Source organism: Rhinoraja longicauda, chromosome 10 (assembly GCF_053455715.1).
Source record: "Rhinoraja longicauda isolate Sanriku21f chromosome 10, sRhiLon1.1, whole genome shotgun sequence".
Lineage (NCBI taxonomy): Eukaryota > Metazoa > Chordata > Chondrichthyes > Rajiformes > Arhynchobatidae > Rhinoraja > Rhinoraja longicauda.
Window position 1 is genome coordinate 3,535,030 of NC_135962.1, and position 20,968 is coordinate 3,555,997.

Genomic DNA, 20,968 nt, shown 5'->3' on the forward strand with positions numbered 1-20,968 from the left:
CTGTTGCAGAAACACATCCTGCACTGTTGCAGTTGCTGCCGAACCGTTACCTTTGAGGCGGCCGTCAAAGTTGGGATTAGTGGCCACTTTCAGCCCCGGGTGAGGCATCAGGAAGCAGGATATGTTTGTGAAACAGGAATAAATGTGCTTCCTGACGTTCTGAAGCTCTTCATGCTGGTTTTCTGAGATCTGGAAGACATTTGGAAAGGGGGAGAAAATCAGATGAAGCACCAGCATCAGCAATTCCACTCAGGGCTCGGGCCTAGTCAAGGGATGTGGATTACACGGCACACAGGGACACACTAGGGAGGCAGCAGAACCACCTGTAGGTCAGATTATCACTCCTTTCCACAGGCCGCCTGACAATAGACAATAGGTGCAGGAGGAGGCCATTCGGCCCTTCGAGCCAGCACCGTCATTCACTGTGATCATGGCTGATCATTCTCAATCAGTACCCCGTTCCTGCCTTCTCCCCATACCCCCTGACTCCGCTATCCTTAAGAGCTCTATCTAGCTCTCTCTTGAATGCATTCAGAGAATTGGCCTCCACTGCCATCTGAGGCAGAGAATTCCACAGATTCACAACTCTCTGACTGAAAAGGTTTTTCCTCATCTCCGTTCTAAACGGCCTACCCCTTATTCTTAAACTGTGGCCACTGGTTCTGGACTCCCCCAACATTGGGAACATGTCTCCTGCCTCTAACGTGTCCAACCCCTTAATAATCTTATACGTTTGGATAAGATCCCCTCTCATCCTTCTAAATTCCAGTGTATACAAGCCTAGTCGCTCCAGTCTTTCAACATATGACAGTCCCGCCATTCCGGGAATTAACCTAGTAAACCTACGCTGCATGCCCTCAATCGCAAGAATATCCTTCTTCAGTCTGAAGAAGGGTCTCGACCCGAAACGTCACCCATTCCTTCTCCCCAAGATGCTGCCTGACCTGCTGAGTTACTCCAGCATTTTGTGATACCTTCGATTTGTACCAGCATCTGCAGTTATTTTCCTACTCCACTTTAGGGAAATGTGCACCTGTACTCCTGGATCTCTCTCTCTCTCTTCCATGACACTCTCCAGGGTTCTATCATTTACTGAGCAAGTCCTGCCCTGGTAAGACACACCAAAGTGCAACACCTCACACTTGTCAGATTTAAATTCCACCTGCCAGTCCATTGCCCACCTTCCAACTGACCTAGATTTTACTGTAAACTTTAGTTTAGTTTAGAGATACAGGGCGGAAACAGGCCCTTCGGCCCACCGGGTCCGCGCCGACCAGCGATCCCCGCACATTAACACTATCCTACACCCACTAGGGAGATTTTTTTTAATTTATCAAGCCAATTAACCTGTAAACCTGTACGTCTTTGGAGTGTGGGAGGAAACTGAAGATCTCGGAGAAAACCCACGCAGGTCACGGGGAGAACGTACAAACTCCGTACAGACGGCGCGCATAGTGGGGATGGAACCCGGGTCTCCGGCGCTGTATTCGCTGTAAGGCAGCAACTCTACCGCTGCGCCACCGTGACCGCCCAACTTTGACATCCTTCCTCACTATCACTATACCACTAATTTTGGTGTCATCTGCAAACTTCCTAACGATGTTAACCACATCTTCAGGCTCTCTCCGGTATCTGCAGTTCTTTGTGTCTCCCCATCTGCTCTCAGCTGGTGCCACCAGAACTGCAGCAGCTTTGGAGCTGCAATGAACCAGCTTACAATGAACTGGATCTGGTCCACACAAACCTTCAGACGCTTCTCCAAGAACTTGATCCCTCCGTCAAGGCCGTAGTTGAATTCATACGGGAAACTCCAATCACGGACGAGGAATATCAGAGACTGCATGTTGAAGAAAGAGATTAGCATCTTTAGTCGACGAGCCACATTGGGGGAGAAGAGTTTTAACTTTAAAACACACTGGTAGTTGATTTACATAGAACACACAACTGTACCGCACAGGAACAGACCCTTCGGCCCACAATGTTTCTGCCGAACATAATGCCAAGGCTATCTCTTATCTGTGCAGGGAGGAACTGTATAAAAGGACTGGACAAGCTCGATGCAGGAAAAATGTTCCCAATGTTGGGGGAGTCCAGAACAAGGGGCCACACAGTCTAAGTATAAAGGGGAGGCCATTTAAAACTAAGGTGAGAAAAAAAAAATGTCACCCAGAGACTTGTGAATTTGTGTAATTCTGTGCCACAGAGGGCAGTGGAGGCCAATTCATTGGATGAATTTGAAACAGAGTTAGATAGAGCTCTCAGGGCTAGCGGAGTCAAGGGATATGGGGAGAAGGGGTACTGATTGTGGATGATCAGCCATGATCACATTGAATGGCGGTGCTGGCTCGAAGGGCCAAATGGCCTCCTCCTGCACCTATTTTCTATGTTTCTATGAACTGCAGATGCTGGTTTAAACAGAAGATAAGATACCGAAAGCTGGAGTAACTCAGCGGGTCAGGCAGCATCTCTGGAGAAGAGGAATAGGTGACATTTTCCATCTCCATCTCTTACGTGCCTCCACATAATCCATATACCTCCATTCCCTGCATATCCATCTGCCTATCCGAAAGTCTTGTATCTGCCTCCACCACCACCCCGGAAGCATATTCCAGGCCCCCACCACCCTCTGTGCTTAAAAAAAGTTGCCTCACACACTAATCTTTGCCCCCTCACCCTCAGGCTATGCCCTATTTTTCCCATCCTGCCGACCCTACCCATTGAAGGGGAATCTGCAAAGTGATATAATCTGGTTTACAATTGGTGACCAGTGCTTGGTGATCCCTGTTTGTTTTGGCTGCGTTCACTTTCTCCCAGTTTTACACTAGTTACTGTAACTGCAACTACTGTACTGTAACGAAGGTAGATCAGGTGGTCAAAAAGGCTTTTGGCACATTGGTCTTCGTCAGTCAGAGTACTGCGTACAGAGGTTGGGAGGCCACGTTGCAAGTGTATAAGACGTTGGTGAGGCCGCATTTAGAATATCGTGTTCAGTTCTGGGCACCATGTTTATAGGCAAGATATTGTCGAGCTGGAAAGGGTACAGAGAAGGTAGACACAAATGCTGGAGTAACTCAGCGGGACGGGCAGCATCTCTGGAGAGAAGCAATGCGTGACATTTCGGGTCAAGACCCTTCTTCAGACTTCAAGGGTACAGAGAAGATTTAAGAGGATGTTGCCAGGACTAGAGGGTGTGAGCTATAGGGAGAGGTTGAGCAGGCTGGGTCTCTATTCCCTGGAGCGCAGGAGGATGAAGGGAGATCTTATAGAGGTGTATAAAATCATGAGAGGAATAGATCGGGTGGATGCACAGAGTCTTTTACCCAGAGTAGGGGAATCGAGGACCAGAGGACGTAGGTTGAAGTTGACGGGGAAAAGATTTAATAGAAATCTGAGGGGTAACTTTTTCACTCAGAGGGTAGTGGGTGTATGGAACAAGCTGCCAGAGGAGGTAGTTAAGGCTGGGACTATTCCATCGTTTAAGACGCAGTTAGACAGGTACATGGATAGGACAGGTTTGGAGGGATATGGACCAAGTGCGGGCAGGTGAGACTAGTGTAGCTGGGACATGTTGGCTGGTGTGGGCAAGTTGGGCTGAAGGGCCTGTTTCCACACTGTATCACTGACTCTGTGAAGGACCTGTTTCCACACTGTATCACTCTGTGACTCTATGAAGGGCCTGTTTCCACACTGTATCACTCTGTGACTCTATGAAGGGCCTGTTTCCACACTGTATCACTCTGTGACTCTATGAAGGGCCTGTTTCCACACTGTATCACTCTGTGACTATGAAGGGCCTGTTTCCACACTGTATCACTCTGTGACTCTGTGAAGGGCCTGTTTCCACACTGTATCACTCTGTGACTCTGTGAAGGGCCTGTTTCCACACTGTATCACTCTGTGACTCTGTGAAGGGCCTGTTTCCACACTGTATCACTCTGTGACTCTGTGAAGGGCCTGTTTCCACACTGTATCACTCTGTGACTCTATAACTGGTTGCAGAGTAAGCAGCGTGCCAAGTGACGGGGTTGGAGTCCGTGTCTACACAGGGATCATACACAGCAGTGGCTAAGTGTGTAGTACGTATTGCTTTATGGGACTTGGGTCAGACTGCATTTGGAGTATTGTGTGCAGTTCTAGTCATAAAAACATAGAGTGTGATACTGTGTGGAAACAGGCCCTTGGGCCCAACTCGCTCCCAATGTCCCAGCCACCCTAGTCCCACTTGCCCGCGCTTGGTCCATATCCCCCCCAAACCTGTCCTATCCATGTACCTGTCCAACTGTTTCTTAACGATGGGATAGTCCCAGCTTCAACTACCTCCTCTGGCAGCTTGTTCCATACACCCACCACCCTCTGTGTGAAAAAGTTACCCCTCAGATTCCTATTAAATCTTTTCCCCTTCACCTTGAACCTATGTCCCCTGGTCCTCGATTCCCCTACTCTGGGTAAAAGACTCTGTGCATCTACCCGATCTATTCCTCTCATGATTTTGTACACCTCCATAAGATCTCCCCTCATCCTCCTGCGCTCCATGGAATAGAGACCCAGTCTACTCAACCTCTCCCTACAGCTCACACCCTCTAGTCCTGGCAACATCCTCGTAGATCTTTTCTGAACCCTTTCAAGCTAGTCGCCCCATTACAGGAATGATGTGGAGGCTTGAAATGGGTGCAGTGGAGGTTTACCAGAATGATGCACAAGGAACTGCAGATGCTGGTTCACAAAATAAAGGCAAAGTGCTGGAGTAACTTAGGAGGCCGGGCAGCATCTCTGGAGAACCTGGATAGGTGACGTTTTGGGTCGGGTGGGGGGGGGGGGGGGAGGGAGGGGGGTGTTAGCTACAGGGAGAGGTTGAACAGACTTGGATTGTTTTCTCTGGAGCGCCTGAGGCTGAGGGGGAAACCGGATAGAAGGACATAGAATTGTGAGAGGCAAAGATAGGGTAGATAGTCAGAACCTTTGTCCCAGGATGGAAATGTGCAACACCAGCGTGAATGGCTTTAAGATGAGAGGGGGGAGTTTAATGGAGACGTGTGGGGCACGTTTTCTTTACACAGAGAGGTGATAAGCTCAGTAGTAGGAGTAGAATTAGGAGTAGAATTCAGGAGTAGAATTCTAGGAGTAGAATCTACTCAGGAGTAGAATTAGGCCATTCGGCCCATCAAGTCTACTCTGCCACTCAATCATGGCTGAACTATCTCTCCCTCCTAACCCCATTCTCCTGCCTTCTCCCCATAACCTCTGACACCCGTACCAATCAACAATCTATCTATCTCTGCCTTAAGTATGTCCACTGATGTGGCCTCCACAGCCTTCTGTGGTAAAGCATTCCACCACTTCACCCACCAGAGTGGTTGGGGCCTGGAACGTGTTGCCAGGGGTGCAGACAGATATGATAATGGCGTTTAAGAATCATTTGGTTCGGCGCATGGATGTGCAGGGAATGATGGGATATGGATAACGTGCAGGTGAGAGTCGGTCTCAGCATCATGTTCGGCACAGACACTGTGGGCCGAAGGGCCTGTTCTTGTGCTGTACTGCACTGCTCCACTGTTGTGGCTTCAACAAAACTGATACAAAAACAATCTCACAGCAGCTGCCCGGTGTTAAATGTGCAAGAAAATCAAAGTACCAAAACAGCACAACGGCAAATGTATTAAGTAACTTTAAATGGCCTGCACATCAACGTCTAATTGAATGAATGAACCTTCTTTCACTTTGTGGTGTGAGACACCGAGTGCTGCTGACCTGGAAGGGTTTCTGAGACGTTTCTTCCATTGCAAGGCGTCCATATTCAGTGAAAAGCTGTAGATGGAACAAGGAGAGTGGGTGAATGATTGGCCCTGTGTAGGAAGGAACTGCAGGCGCTGGTTTACACCGAGGATGGACACAAAACGCTGGAGTAACTCAGCAGGACAGGCAGCATCTCTGGAGAGAAGGGATGGGTGACGTTTCGGGTCGAGACCCTTCTTCAGGCTGAGTTACTCCAGCATTTTGTGTCTATCTCTGATCGACCCTGGTAACAGCTCACTGCTTCATCCTTGTCCGGCGGGTGAAAAACACAGCTCCATTTACCTGTAAATGCTGGAGGTCGTCTTCCTGAATATTTTGAGACAAGTTGTACACCTGGGGAAAGTGAAGGCAACCTATTACATTTGAGACACGTGAATTGCTGTAATTGATAAGTTGCACAATGCTGATTTATTGCCATTCAGGCAGAATTAAGAACAAACCAAATGGTTGCAATGTTTAGGTTCAGGTTTATTATTGTCACGAGGTACAGTGAAAAGCTTTGTTTTGCATGCTATCCAAACAGATCAGATGATGCTAATCAAGTCCAACTCAAGTTTGACTCAAGTAGAGCAAAGGGGAAAATAAAGAGTGCAGAATATAGTTCTCAGCATTATAGGCACCAGTTCCAGAGATACAGTGGGCATTACAGTGGCGTACTGGTAGAGCTACAGCACCGGAGACCCGGGTTCCATCCCGACTAGGGGTGCTGTCTGTACAGAGTTTGTACGTTCTCCCCCTGACCTGCGTGGGTTTTCCCGAGATCTTCGGATTCCTCCCACACTCCAAAGGCGTACGTACAGGTTTGTAGGTTAATTGGCTTGGTATAAGAGTGAACTCCCTGCACACTAACACTAAGCCTAGTGTGTGTAGGGCCATGAGCACATGATACACACAATCGCTGCTCATGGGATCCCTTCAGAGTGGAGTTTTCTAGATTTTAGATTTAGAGATACAGCGCGGAAACAGGCCCTTCGGCCCACCGGGTCCGCGCCGCCCAGCGATCCCCGCACATTAACACTATCCTACACACGCAAGGGACAATTTTTACATTTACCCAGTCAATTAACCTACAGACCTGTACGTCTTTGGAGTGTGGGAGGAAACTGAAGATCTCGGAGAAAACCCACGCAGGTCACGGGGAGAACGTACAAACTCCGTACAGACGGCGCCCGTAGTCAGGATCGAACCTGAGTCTCCGGCGCTGCATTCGCTGTAAGGCAGCAACTCTACCGCTGCGCCACCGTGCAACCCAGGAGTTACATAAGCACACAGTATCTTTCCACAATGACAATTAGTAACAACTCACAATGTTACTTCATCATAGATGTAGCTTCTCAGAGTCAGTCCCTGGTGAACACTAACGACCTTTGATAAACATCCTACTGCTCATTTCCAACATCTCTCGACCGTGTCCTCTCCTTTCACTACTTCCACTCCAGATTGCCATAACACAACATCGTCGGCTTGTGGGCTAGGACTGGCCCTTGAAATGGAAACTAAACCATGACCAGCTCATTGGGAAAAGGGAAGGAATAACATCACGAGAGGACTGGGAATGATGAACAATAGACAATAGACAATAGGTGCAGGAGGAGGCCATTCGGCCCTTCGAGCCAGCACCGCCATTCAATGTGATCATGGCTGATCATTCTCAATCAGTACCCCGTTCCTGCCTTCTCCCCGTACCCCCTGACTCCGCTATCCTTAAGAGCTCTATCTAGCTCTCTCTTGAATGCATTCAGAGAATTGGCCTCCACTGCCTTCTGAGGCGGAGAATTCCACAGATTCACAACTCTCTGACTGAAAAAGTTTTTCCTCATCTCAGTTCTAAATGGCCTACCCCTTATTCTTAAACTGTGGCCCCTTGTTCTGGACTCCACCAACATTGGGAACATGTTTCCTGCCTCTAACATGTCCAACCCCTTAATAATCTTATACGTTTCGATAAGATCTCCTCTCATCCTTCTAAAACATGGGAGGATATTGGCGGGATGGGAAACCACATTCCATTGTCCGGCACGGTGGCGCAGAGGTAGAGTGCCAGAGACCCGGGTTCCATCCCAACAACGGGCGCCGTCTGTACGGAGTTTGTACGTTCTCCCCGTGACCTGCGTGGGTTTTGTCAGAGATCTTCGGTTTCCTCCCACACTCCAAAGACGTACAGGTTTGTAGGTTAATTGACTGGGTAAATGTAAAAATTGTCCCTAGTGTGTGTAGGATAGTGTCAATGTGCGGGGATCGCTGGGCGGCGCGGACCCGGTGGGCCGAAGGGCCTGTTTCTGCGCTGTATCTCTAAATCTAAAAAATCTAAAATCTAAAGGACTCTGGAGAGGGTTGCCAGGATTTCTCCACTTAACCATGTATTGTCTTTCTGCTGACTGGTGAGCACACAACAAAAGCTTTTCACTGTACCTCGGTACACGTGACAATAAACTAAACTCAACCCAGCACAGAGTTGATGGGCCAAATGGCCTTCTGCACTGCAACAACTCCAGGCTCTGTACGGTCATGATAAAAATGATTACTGTGGAAATGATTCAAGAAGGTTGGATGAGCTGAGGGCACATGTTGTGCCAGCACCAGACACATGCGCACTGACTACCGGCAGTGGAATCAATGCCAGAGATTGTGTACAGGGCATGCACCCGAGAGAGAGAGAGTGTACACAGGGGTGTGGACTGGGCAGAGACTGGACACTGGACCAGCCACACACAGCCACGCTCTGCACCAGACATGGTCAGCACTGTGTGTCACCCACACCATGCCTGTGTGTCACCCACACCACGCCTGTGTCACTATGTATACCCCACATGCCTGTGTCACTATGTATACCCCACATGCCTGTGTCACTATGTATACCCCACATGCCTGCGGGGGGAGGGGAGAGGAGTGTGGGGGAGGGGAGGGGAGTGTGGGGGAGGGATGGGGAGTGTGGGGGAGATGAGGGGTTTGGGGGAAGGGGAAGGGAGTGGGGGGGGGGAAGTGGGGGTGGTACCTGCATGGAGGGGAGGGGAGGGGAGTGTGGGGGAGGGGAGGGGAGTGTGGGGGAGCGGTGGGGAGTGTGGGGGAGGGGAGGGGTGTGGGGGGGAGGGGAGGGGAGTGTGGGGGAGCGGTGGGGAGTGTGGGGGAGGGGAGGGGTGTGGGGGGGAGTGGGGGTGGTACCTGCATGGAGGGGAGGGGAGGGGTGTGGGGGAGGGGAGGGGAGTGTGGGGGAGCGGTGGGGAGTGTGGGGGAGGGGAGGGGTGTGGGGGGGAGTGGGGGTGGTACCTGCATGGAGTGGGGGGGAGGGGAGTGGGGGTGGTACCTGCATGGAGCTGATCATGGTGCTCAGGGCAAACACGGTGGCAGAGTCTCGGAGAGTTGATTGGCTGTCGAATGTTCCCTGGGTGTCCATCAGCAACACGGCCACCTGCAGACAAACAGAGAGATCTCAGCAACGGGTCGTCACACCTTGACCATTCTTGACCGAGTCAAGGATTCATGGCTCCTTGACCATTCTTGACCGAGGTAGAGCACTTGGTAAAGGGTCGTGACTCCTTCACCATTACTCACTGAGTCAAAGTATTCAGCAAAGCCTTGTCACGCCTTGACCATAACTGACTGAGTGAGAAAACTCAGCAAAGGGGGTCATTGCATCTTGATCATTATTGACCGAGTCAGTCCCAAAGGGATAAATCCACAGTGTTGGAGGAACTCAGCAGGGATGGAGGGAATGGATGGACGACGTTTTGGATTGGGAGCCTTCTCCAGTATACGGAAGGGTCATAAATGCAGTGTGTCCACTCCCTCCACAGATGCTGCCCAACCTGCTGCCTGTGGACACCATCTACAACGTGTCGGCCGCTGGGCTTCCGTGGCCTGACGCGGCATGGCACGGCGCCCCTTCCTGCGGTTCTCACCTTCTGCCCGTCCGGCTTGTCCACCAGGAACACCTCGCTCCATATCTGGATCCCGGTCGTCTCCCGCTCCGACCCACCACGCCAGGAAAACCCGGTCAGCGGCTCGTCAGTGTGGCCCAGCCACTCACTGCGGTCCTGCGCAGGGAAGACACACACACACACAGGGCCGGTCACCATGGGCACCACCACCATTCCACACAAGCCCAACCATCTGCACCAGTCAGACGATTTCATAAATGAGGAGAGGATTCAGAAATCAGTGGTGTAAAGGGACTTGGGAGTGCAGGTGCAGGATTCCCAAAACGTTCATCTGCAAGTGTAATCGGTAGTAAGGAAGGCAAACGCATTGCTAGCATTTAGAATACAAAAACAGGGATGTAACACTGAGACTTTAAAAGGTGCTGGTCAGGCTGCATTTAGACAGGGCGGCACGGTGGCGCAGCGGTAGAGTTGCTGCCTTACAGTGAATGCAGTGCCGGAGACTCAGGTTCGATCCTGACTACGGGCGCTATCTGTACGGAGTTTGTACGTTCTCCCCGTGACCTGCGTGGGTTTTCTCCGAGATCTTCGGTTTCCTCCCACACTCCAAAGACGTACAGGTCTGTAGGTTAATTGGCTGGGCAAATGTTTTTAAAAAATTGTCCCTAGTGGGTGTAGGATAGTGTTAATGTGCGGGGATCGCTGGGCGGCGCGGACCCGGTGGGCCGAAGGGCCTGTTTCCGCGCTGTATCTCTAAAACTAAAATCTAAATCTAAACACAGAAAATAGGTGCAGGAGGAGAGCCCATTCGGCCCTTCGAGCCAGCACCACCATTCATTTTAATCACGGCTGATCATCCACAATCAGTAACCCGTGCCTGCCTTCTCCCCATATCCCTTGATTCCACTAGCCCTTAGAGCTCTATTTAACTCTTTTAAATTCATCCAGTGAATTAGCCTCCACTGTCTACTGGTGCAGAGAATTCCACAAATTCACAACTCTCTGGGTGAAAAAGTTTCTTCTCACCTCAGTTTTAAATGGCCTCCCCTTTATTCTTAGACTGTGGCCCCTGGTTCTGGACTCCCCCAACATTGGGATTTTTTTCCTGCATGTAGCTTGTCCAGTCCTTTCATAATTATATACGTCTCTATAAGATCCCCTATCATCCTTCTAAACTCCAGTGAATACAAGCCCAGTCTTTCCAATCTTTCCTCATATGACAGTCCCGCCATCCCAGGGATTAAACTCGTGAACCTACGCTGCAATGCCACAATAGCAAGGATGTCCTTCCTCAAATTAGGGGACCAAAACTGCACACAATACTCCAGATATGGTCTCACCAAGCCCCATTGCAACCGCAGAAGGACCTCTTTACTCCTCTACTCAAATCCTCTTGTAATGAAGGCCAACTTGCCATTAGCTTTCTTCACTGCCTGCTGTACCTGCACGCTTACTTTCTGGGTGAAAACGTTTTTTCTCATTTGGAGTATTGCGAGCAGTTTTGGGCCCTATATCTGAGGAAGGATGTGCTGGCTCTGGAGAAGGTCCAGAGGAGGTTTACAAGAATGATCCCAGGAATGAGTGGGTTAACCGATGATGAACGTTTGTCAGCACCGGGCCTGTACTCGCTGGAGTTTAGAAGAATGAGGGGGAACCTCATTGAAACAAACAGAATAGTGAAAGGCTTGGATAGAGTGGATGTGGAGAGGATGTTTCCACTAGTGGGAGAGTCTAGGACTAGAGGTCACAGCCTCAGAATTAAAGGCCGTTCCTTTAGGAAGGAGATGAGGAGGAATTTCTTTAGTCAGAAGGTGGAATCTGTGGAATTCTTTGTCACAGAAGGCTGTGGAGGCCAAGTCAGTGGATATTTTTAAGGTAGAGATAGATTCTTGATGAGTATGGGTGTTTGGGGCTAGGGGAAGACGGCAGGAGAATGGGGTCAGGAGGGTTGAGATAGATCAGCCATGATTGAATGGCGGAGTAGACTTGATGGGCTGAATGGCCTAATTCTGTTCCTATCACATGACATTATTACACAGGACAACCTCACCCACCACAAATGCTGTGTGTGACCTCTATTTAGTTTAGTTTAATTTAGTTTAGAGATACAGCACCGAAACAGGCCCTTTCGGCCCACGCCGCACATTAACACTATCCTACACACACTAGGGACAATTTTTGTTAACATTTACGAAGCCAATTAACCTACAAACCTGTGCGTCTTTGGAGTGTGGGAGGAAACCGAAGATCTCGGAGAAAACCCACGCAGGTCACGGGGAGAACGTACAAACTCAGTACAGACGGCGCCCGTAGTCGGGATGGAACCCGGGTCTCCGGCGCTGCATTCGCTGTAAGGCAGCAACTCTACCGCTGCGCCACCGTGCCGCCGTCTGACTAGTGTGGGAACCTAGGTAGAGCATTGGCATTGCTGATACACCAGTTAAATGACCAAATAACCTAGTTGTTCAGTGTTTAGCTGGCAAGAGCACAATCAGTCTCAGTGAGAACATTCTCTTCCTCCAGTCACCCTCATTTATTTGTTGATGTCTTGACCTGCCTCAGAAAAGGGGCCAACATAATCAAAGTCGTGTCCCACCCGCTCCCTGCGCCCATCCCACAGAAAGTACAGAGGCTTGAAAGTCGTGTCCCATCCCGCTCCCTGCGCCCATCCCACAGAAAGTACAGAGGCTTGAAAGTCATGTCCCATCCCGCTCCCTGCGCCCATCCCACAGAAAGTACAGAGGCTTGAAAGTCGTGTCCCATCCCGGTCATTCAATAGACAATAGACAATAGGTGCAGGAGGAGGCCATTTGGCCCTTCAAGTCAGCACCGCCATTCAATGTGATCATGGCTGATCATTCTCAATCAGTACCCCGTTCCTGCCTTCTCCCCATACCCCCTGACTCCGCTATCCTTAAGAGCTCTATCTAGCTCTCTCTTGAATGCATTCAGAGAATCGGCCTCCACTGCCTTCTGAGGCAGAGAATTCCACAGATTCACAACTCTCTGACTGAAAAAGTTTTTCCTCATCTCCGTTCTAAATGGCCTACCCCTTATTCTTAAACTGTTGCCCCTTGTTCTGGACTCCCCCAACATTGGGAACATGTTTCCTGCCTCTAACGTGTCCACCCCCTTAATAATCTTTTACGTTTCGATACATTCCCGCTCCCATCCCACAGAAGGTACAGAAGCTTGAAAGTGCGCACCACCAGATTCAGGAACAGCCTCTTCCCATCTGTTTTCAGGCTCCTGAACGGTCTTTCACCAAGTCATTCAGGGTGGTACAGTATTGCACCGGTAGAGCTGCTGCCACAGAGCGCCAGAAACCTTGGTTCGCTCCCAACCTCGGGTGCTGTCTGTGTGAAGTTGGCACGTTCTCTCTGTGACCACGTGGGTTTCCTCCAGGTACCCTGGTTTCCTCCCACATCCCAAACCATGCATCGTCTTTTCTTTGACTGGCTAGCACGCAAACAAAAGCTTTTCATTGTACCTCGGTACATGTGACAATAATAAACTAAACTAAACTAAAGATGTGTGGGTTTGTAGGTTAATCGGCTGCTGTCAATTGCATCGTCATGTGCAGGGAGAGAATGCAAAAATAGGATAACATCGAACGGGTTACCTTGAAGGGATTGCAGGGATTAATATGGAAGATAGAATTCAGTACAATACCACCTCCGAGATCTTCGGTTTCCTCCCACACTCTAAAGACGTGCAGGTTTGTAGGTTAATTGGCTTGGTATAAATGTAAACTGTCCCGAGTGTGTGTAGGACAGTGTTAGTGTGCGGGGATCGCTGGTCGGCACGGACTCAGCGGGCCGAAGGGCCTGTTTATGGGCTGTATCTCTATACGATATATAGGGGGAGAGTCGGTGCGGCACGGTGGCACAGCGGTAGAGTTGCTGCCTTACAGCGAATGCAGCGCCGGAGACTCAGGTTCGATCCTGACTACGGGCGCCGTCTGTACGGAGTTTGTACTTTCTCCCCGTCACCTGCATGGGTTTTCTCCGAGATCTTCGGTTTCCTCCCACACTCCAAAGACGTGCAGGTTTGTAGGTTAATTGGCTGGGCAAATGTAAAAATTGTCCCTAGTGGGTGTAGGATAGTGTTAATGTGTGGGGATCGCTGGGCGGCACGGACTCGGTGGGCTGAGTGGCCTGTTTCCGCGCTGTATCTCTAAATCTAATTCTAAATCTAAAAACCTCCACTATAATCTGCGTCAGGCTGGTGTAATGACTCCACTCTTGCATGTTGTGACCTGTAGAGGTTGTTTGAACAAAACATGAGGTGGCCCTGTTGTTTGCACCTGCTCTTAATTAGTCAAAGAACAACCCCAGGCAATCAGACCACTTATTGATCAAAACAGTTCCCTCTCCCCTCCACAACTCTGAGTTGGCCGTCCAAACGAATCAGGACGAGAATGAGTTTCTGCAGAGAAATAAACACAGAAGGAACTTTTCTAGGTTAAAACAGGTTTAACAAGCTTTTCACGTGACCATACACTAAAGCTAAACTAACATCCATTTCACCACGGCACTGTGCATGATAAACTGGCTAAATTATTCTTGCAGTTTTGCCTTCCTGCCATTTTGATCCTGGAGGTTTCATGTAACATCAATGTTGCAACTCTGAAACCAATGCTCATGTTTGAATGCGGAATGACAGAATTATTAATGAACTTGGGCAACACAGTAAGAGCAGGAATGTTCTAGAATAGGTTGTGCCAGTGAGAATCAGTCTGAAGAAGGGTCTCGACCCGAAACGTCACCCATTCCTTCTCTCCTGAGATGCTGCCTGACCTGCTGAGTTACTCCAGCATTTTGGGAATAAATATCTCCGACTACAGGTGCTGTCTGTACAGAGTTTGTACGTTCTCCCCGTGACCTGCGTGGGTTTTCTCTGAGATCTTCGGTTCCCCCCACGCTCCAAAGACGTACAGGTTTGTAGGTTAATTGGCTTGGTATAAGTGTAAATGGTCCCTAGTGTGTGTTAGTGTGCGGGGATCGCTGGTCGGCGCGGACTCGGTGGGCCAAAGGGCCTGTTCCTGCGCTGTATCTCTAAACTAAACTGTGCTCGTTTCCTTTTCTCCTGTTGGTCTGGCCCATCCATTGACACAGCACTTGTTTCGGATGGAGACTGAAGGTGTTTTGTAGAATGTAGTACGCTCTAAAGGCGGAGCGTATGGGTGCAGTGTATTCACCAGGGTGCAGGGAATCCACAGATGATCGTTTTATAAATAGGCTCATAAATCTAAGACGCACGCAAAGAATCAAAAGGCACAACAGCAAGAAGTGTTTGAACACCAAGCTGCCTGATGAGTAATTCCTTTCCTTCAAACACATTGCCAGCATTATTTTTGTCAAGTGTGTTTAATTGTCACATGTACCGACACGGAATCACAAAATTCTTTCTTCTCACAGCTCAACAAGCCAGCAAATGCAATATCACACAGGTAATATATAAAATAATAATGTAAAAATTCAATGGTTTTGACCCACTAATGTCATGGTCATAACATACAGAAGCAGCCCCTTCAGCCCAACTTGCCCCATGCTGACCAAGATGCCCCATCTACACTAGTCCCACCTACCGATGTTTGGCCCATATCCCTCTAAACCTTTCCTATCCATGTACCTGTCCAAATGTTTCTTAAACGTTGGGATAGACCCTGCCTCAACTACCTCCTCTGGCAGCTTGTTCCACACTCCCAATCCCTTGTGTAAAAAAGTCGCCCCTCAGGTTCCTATTAACTCTTTCCCCTCTCACCTTAAACCTGTGTCGTCTGGTTCTTGATTCCCCTACTCTGGGCAAGAGACTGTGCATTCACCCTATCTATTCCCCTTATGATTTTATACACCTCGATAAGATCACCCCTCAGCCTCCTGCACTCCAGGGAATGACTGTTGCCCACGGCAACAAATCTTCGAAACAAAGAAAATAGGTGCAGTAGGAGGCCATTTGGCCCTTCGAGCCAGCACAGCCATTCATTGTGATCATGGCTGATCATCCACAATCAGTAACCCGTGCCTGCCTTCCCACCATATCCCTTGATTCCGCTAGCCCCTGGAGCTCTATCTAACTCTCTTTTAAATTCAGCCAGTGAATTGGCCTCCACTGCCTTCTGTGGCAGAGAATTCCACAAATTCACAACTCTCTGGGTGAAAAGGTTTATTCTCACCTCAGTTTTAAATGGCCTCCCCTTTATTCTTAGACTGTGCGCCCCCTGGTTCTGGACTCCCCCAACATTGGGAACATTTAAATGGCCTCCCCTTTAATCTTAGACTGTGTGGCCCTTGGTTCTGGACTCCCCTTTGTGTCAAATCCTGCAGTGTTTGGGGACAGGGCAGGGGCAAGAGGATAGAGAGGCTCGCCATGAGAGAATGGCCTCCTGGCCAAGGCCTCTCTCTCCCCTAACAGGTAAACGCCTTTGTCTTCGATCCAGAACCTGAAGCAAGAGATTGAATACAATGAATAACCTGCCAAAGGGCGTGGGAAACGTGGAGCTTCTTGTGAAACCTGCTGCACAAACGGGTTTGCCTGGTTTGCAGGTGTCGAGGGAAGGGCGAGGGAACGGCGGGCGTGAACGGCCAGGTCCTGCCTCTGCTAAACCAAACACCGACCTCATCTGGAAACCCAGCTCATCAACAGGGTGAAACGTGTGGGAAGGAACTGCAGGTGCTGGTTTAAACTGAAGATAGACACAAAGTGCTGGAGTAACTCAGCGGGTCAGGCAGCATCGCTGGAGAGAAGGAATGGGTGACATTTCGGGTCGAGGCTCTTCGTCAGTCTCGATCTGAAACAACTTGTGTTGCGTCAATAGACAGTCAGACCAACAGGAGAAAAGGAAGCAAGCACAGTTTAGCTTAAGAAAATAACTGCAGATGCTGGTACAAATCGAAGGTATTTATTCACAAAATGCTGGAGTAACTCAGCAGGTCAGGCAGCATCTCAGGAGAGAAGGAATGGGTGACAGTTTAGCTTAGTTTAGTTTATTTTATTTTAGTGATACTGCGTGGAAACAGGCCCACACCGACCATCAATCACCCGTACACTGTGTGCTGTTCTATCCTACACACAGCAGGGGCAGTTTACAGAAGCCACTTAACCTACAAACCCGCACATCTTTGGGATGTGGGAGCAAACCGGAGCACCTGGGATAGATAGATCGGCAATGGTTGAATGGCAGAGTAGACCCGTTGGGACGAATGGCCCACTTCTGCTCCTATGACTGCTGAACACCGAGAGAAAACCCAAGCAGTCACCAGGAGAACGGGCAAACTGTGTGCCGACATCACCCATCGTTAGCATGCAACCAGGGTCCCCGGTGCTGTGAGGCAGCAACTCTACCTCTGCACCACTGTGCCGCACAAAAGATTGGAGAAATATTTTCTCCACACAAGCAGCTGACAAAATCGGCCACAAATTAACCGGAAGGGCCCCGACCAATATTATAAAACAGAAAGACTCTGGACAAGATAACATTCTAATCACTTTCCTTTCAAAGGAAACTAGTGAATTGAATTGGCCATTCATTTATTCTTGAAATGGATGTTGGCAGTGTCTTAACAATGTTATTTTGACTTCAAATTTTATAGTTCCTCATTCATGTCTCAATTCTTGGAATAGTTTGCATGGCAAGGTACCCGAGCCTGAAAACTGTTAGATCCAGGTTCAGTAGCAACAACTATCAGGCACAAAACTGAGCACACCGACCATGGCTTTCTATGGACTGTGCCTTTGATTACACTGTTGACTTTGGTTTAGCACTGTTATGGTTACCGAGCATTACTGATTATTGAGTCATTTTATTGCATACTAGACCAAGTGTTGGGCCCAAACCTCTCCTGCATTGGTGCAGCACCCTCTCCTCCTCCCCCTCTCCCCTCCCCTCCTCCCCTCCCCTCCTCCCCTCCTCCTCCTCCCTCCACCCCCTCCCTCCTCACCCCACTCCATACCTTTCAACCCCCCTTATTCTCCCTCCTCCCCCCGCTCCCCTCCCCTCCTCCCCCCTCCCCCCCTCCCCTCCTCCTCCTCCCCTCCTCCTCCCTCCTTCCCTCCTCCCCTCCCCCCCCCCACTCCATACCCTTCAACCCCTCTTCCCTCCCTCCTCCCCCTCCCCTCCCCCCTCCCTCCCTAGGAGATAGATTTGAACTTTAAAATGTGAATGACACTAAAAATATGACACCGATTTCAATGAAGCTTCTTCCATTAGCACCAAAGGGATGACGGTGAGTAAGGTGGGACTAAACTTGTCGCGCTATCGTGCACCGTTTTGGCTGTTGTTCAGGAACAAACAAACGAGTTTTAGTGTATAGATTTATCTGTGTGTTAATGTGATAACCTGCAGCCAAGTAAGGATGTCACAATTCCATTGCCAGTCCATTGCGGCACGGTAGCGCAGCGGTAGAGTTGCTGATTTACAGCGAATGCAGCGCCGGAGACTCAGGTTCTCCCCGTGACCTGGGTGGGTTTTCTCCGAGATCTTCGGTTTCCTCCCACACTCCAAAGACGTACAGGTATGTAGGTTAATTGGCTGGGTAAATGTAAAAATTGTCCCTAGTGGGTGTAGGATAGTGTTAATGTACGGGGATCACTGGGCGGCACGGACTTGGAGGGCCGAAAAGGCCTGTTTCCGGCTGTATGTATATGATATGATATGATATGATATGATATGACAATTAAACACAGGGTAGGAACAAGGAACTGCAGATGCTGGCGAAACAAAGTGCTGGAGTAACTCTGCGGGTCGGGCAGCATCTCTGCAGATCACGGATAGGTGATGCTTCTGGTCGGGACCCTTCTGCAGACTGATTGTGGGGGGGGAGGACAGCTGGAACGGTAGAGGAGCAGGTCACAGCGAGACACACCAGGCCTTGTCTTGCCCCCTCCTCTCTCAGCTTTCATTCTCTCCCCCCCTACAATCAGTTTGAAGAAGTGTCCTGAACAGAAACGTAACCGATCCACATTGTCCAGGGGTGCAGCTGACAATTACACAGCCTCATATTACACTTGGCAGCTTACAACGCACCGGTAGGAAGATTAATTTCTCTAACTTCAAGTAACCCTTGCATCCCCTCTCTCTCCATCCCTCCCCCACCCAGGTCGTACCAGCTTCAAAGTCATCTTGTTGAGTCTCATTGTCTGTACCTAGCACACACCTAACAATGGCCTTTATTCACAAAATGCTGGAGTAACTCAGCAGGTCGGGCAGCATCTCAGGAGAGAAGGAATGGGTGACGTTTCGGGTCGAGACCCTTCTTCAGACTGATGTCAGGGGGGCGGGACAAAGGAAGGATATAGGTGGAGACAGGAAAATAGAGGGAGATCTGGGAAGGGGGAGGGGAAGAGGAAGAGAGGGACAGAGGAACTATCTAAAGTTGGAGAAGTCAATGTTCATACCGCTGGGCTGCAAGCTGCCCAGGCGAAATATGAGGTGCTATTCCTCCAATTTCCGGTGGGCCTCACTATGGCACTGGAGGAAGCCCATGACAGAAAGGTCAGACTGGGAATGGGAGGGGGAGTTGAAGTGCTCAGCCACCGGGAGATCAGTTTGGCCAATGCGGACCGAGCGCAGGTGTTGAGCGAAGCGATCATTTTGTGAATAAATACCTTCGATTTGTACCAGCATCTGCAGTTATTTTCTTATACTACCTAACAATGGCCTGTTTCCTTTATCATCGTTACTTTTTTGCATATCTTTCATTCATTTGTTCTACATCTCTCTACATCACCGTCTATATCTCTCGTTTTCCTCTCCCCTGACTCTCAGTCTGAAGAAGGGTCACGACCTGAAACGTCACCCATTCCTTTTCTCCACAGATGCTGCCTGACCCGCTAAGTTACTCCAGCTTTTTGTGTCTACCTTGGGGGTTAAAGCAGCATCTGCCGTTACTTCCTACACCTTCACTCTACCTCCTTCCAGTTAGGCACAAGCCCCACTCTGCCAACAGCAGGGACAGTGAAGCCAGCAGCTCCTCCAAAAAACCTTGACCATGTCCTCAACTGAGACTTTATCCTTGATACAAGTAGGGTTGCCAACTGTCCCGTATTAGCCGGGACATCCCGTATTTTGTGCTAAATTGGTTTGTCCCGTACGGGACCGCCCTTGTCCCACATTAGGCCCGCTGTAGGCCCGGACAGTCAACTAAAGGGTGGTGGGTGTATGGAACAAGCTGCCAGAGGAGGTAGTTGAGGCAGGTACTATAACGACACTTAAAAGACACTTGGACAGGTACATGGATAGGATAGGTTAAGAGGAATAAGAGCCAAACAAGGGCAGGTGGGACGTGTGTAGATGCGGCATCTCGGTCGGCAAGGATGAGTCTTAGAGTGATACAGCATGGAAACAGGCCCTTCGGCCTAACTTGCCTAACTAGCCTACATGTCCCAGCTACACTAGTCCCACCTGCCTGCGCTTGGTCCATATCCCTCCAAACCTGTCCTATCCAAGCACCTGCCTAAATGTTCTTAAACATCGGGATAGTCCCAGCCTCAACTACCTCCTCTGGCAGCTCGTTCCATACATCCACCGCCCTGTATGTGAAAGTTACCCTTTAGGTTCCTATTAAATCTTTCCCCCCCCTCGCCTTAAACCTGTGTCCTCTGGTTCTCGATTCCCCTGCTCTGGGCAAGAGACACTGTGCGTCTACCCGAACTATTCCTCTCGTAATTTTATACACCTCTATATCATCCTCATGTGCTCCAAGGAATAAAGTCCTAGACTGCCCAACCTCTCCCTATAGCTCAGGCCCTCGAGTCCTAGAAACACCCTCATGACCGCGCTTTTGCGGTTGCAGCTCCGAGACTGTGGAACAGCATCCCTCTCCCCATCAGAACTGCCCCCTCCATCGACCCCTTAAGTCCAGGCTCAAAACCTATTTCTACTCCCTAGCGTTTGAGGCCCTCTGAGGGGGCGCTGTGAACTGTTTATGTATGTGCTGTTATGTTTGTGTGCCATTGTATGTTCGTTTCTTAGTACCTGAACTGATGTACAGCACTTTGGTCAACGTGGGTTGTTTTAAAATGTGCTGTACAAATAAAATTGACTTGACTTGACTTGATAAATAATGAGTAGGTTCAATGCTGTATGACTCTATCTACGACTGACACTGGATAATTCTAGGTCAAATCAGATGATGCAGATTTCTGTCTGGGCTCCCAGATTTAGTGCAGTGGATGAAACAAAGTGAGGTCAATTGGGAGCTGTATCCCTGATGAGCTTCTGATAATTTAGGGAACTGCGCAGTGAATATTATGACAAACAGCATGACCTAAAAGTAAAAAAAGAAAACTCGGCA

The 20,968-nt window shown here is 49.5% G+C and overlaps 1 protein-coding gene across 2 annotated transcripts in view; it reads right to left on the minus strand.

Annotated features, from left to right (window-relative positions):
* atl1 (atlastin GTPase 1) overlaps nt 1–20,968 on the minus strand; it is a 91,013-nt gene that overhangs the window by 49,880 nt on the left and 20,165 nt on the right. For both annotated transcript variants that reach the window (XM_078406073.1, XM_078406072.1), the window contains exons 3-8: nt 9,693–9,827; nt 9,098–9,202; nt 6,076–6,126; nt 5,749–5,805; nt 1,745–1,837; nt 51–189 (exon numbers count right to left, since the gene is read on the minus strand). In XM_078406073.1, coding sequence (XP_078262199.1) covers nt 51–189; nt 1,745–1,837; nt 5,749–5,805; nt 6,076–6,126; nt 9,098–9,202; nt 9,693–9,827 — 580 coding nt within the window. The remainder of the gene's footprint in view (nt 1–50; nt 190–1,744; nt 1,838–5,748; nt 5,806–6,075; nt 6,127–9,097; nt 9,203–9,692; nt 9,828–20,968) is intronic.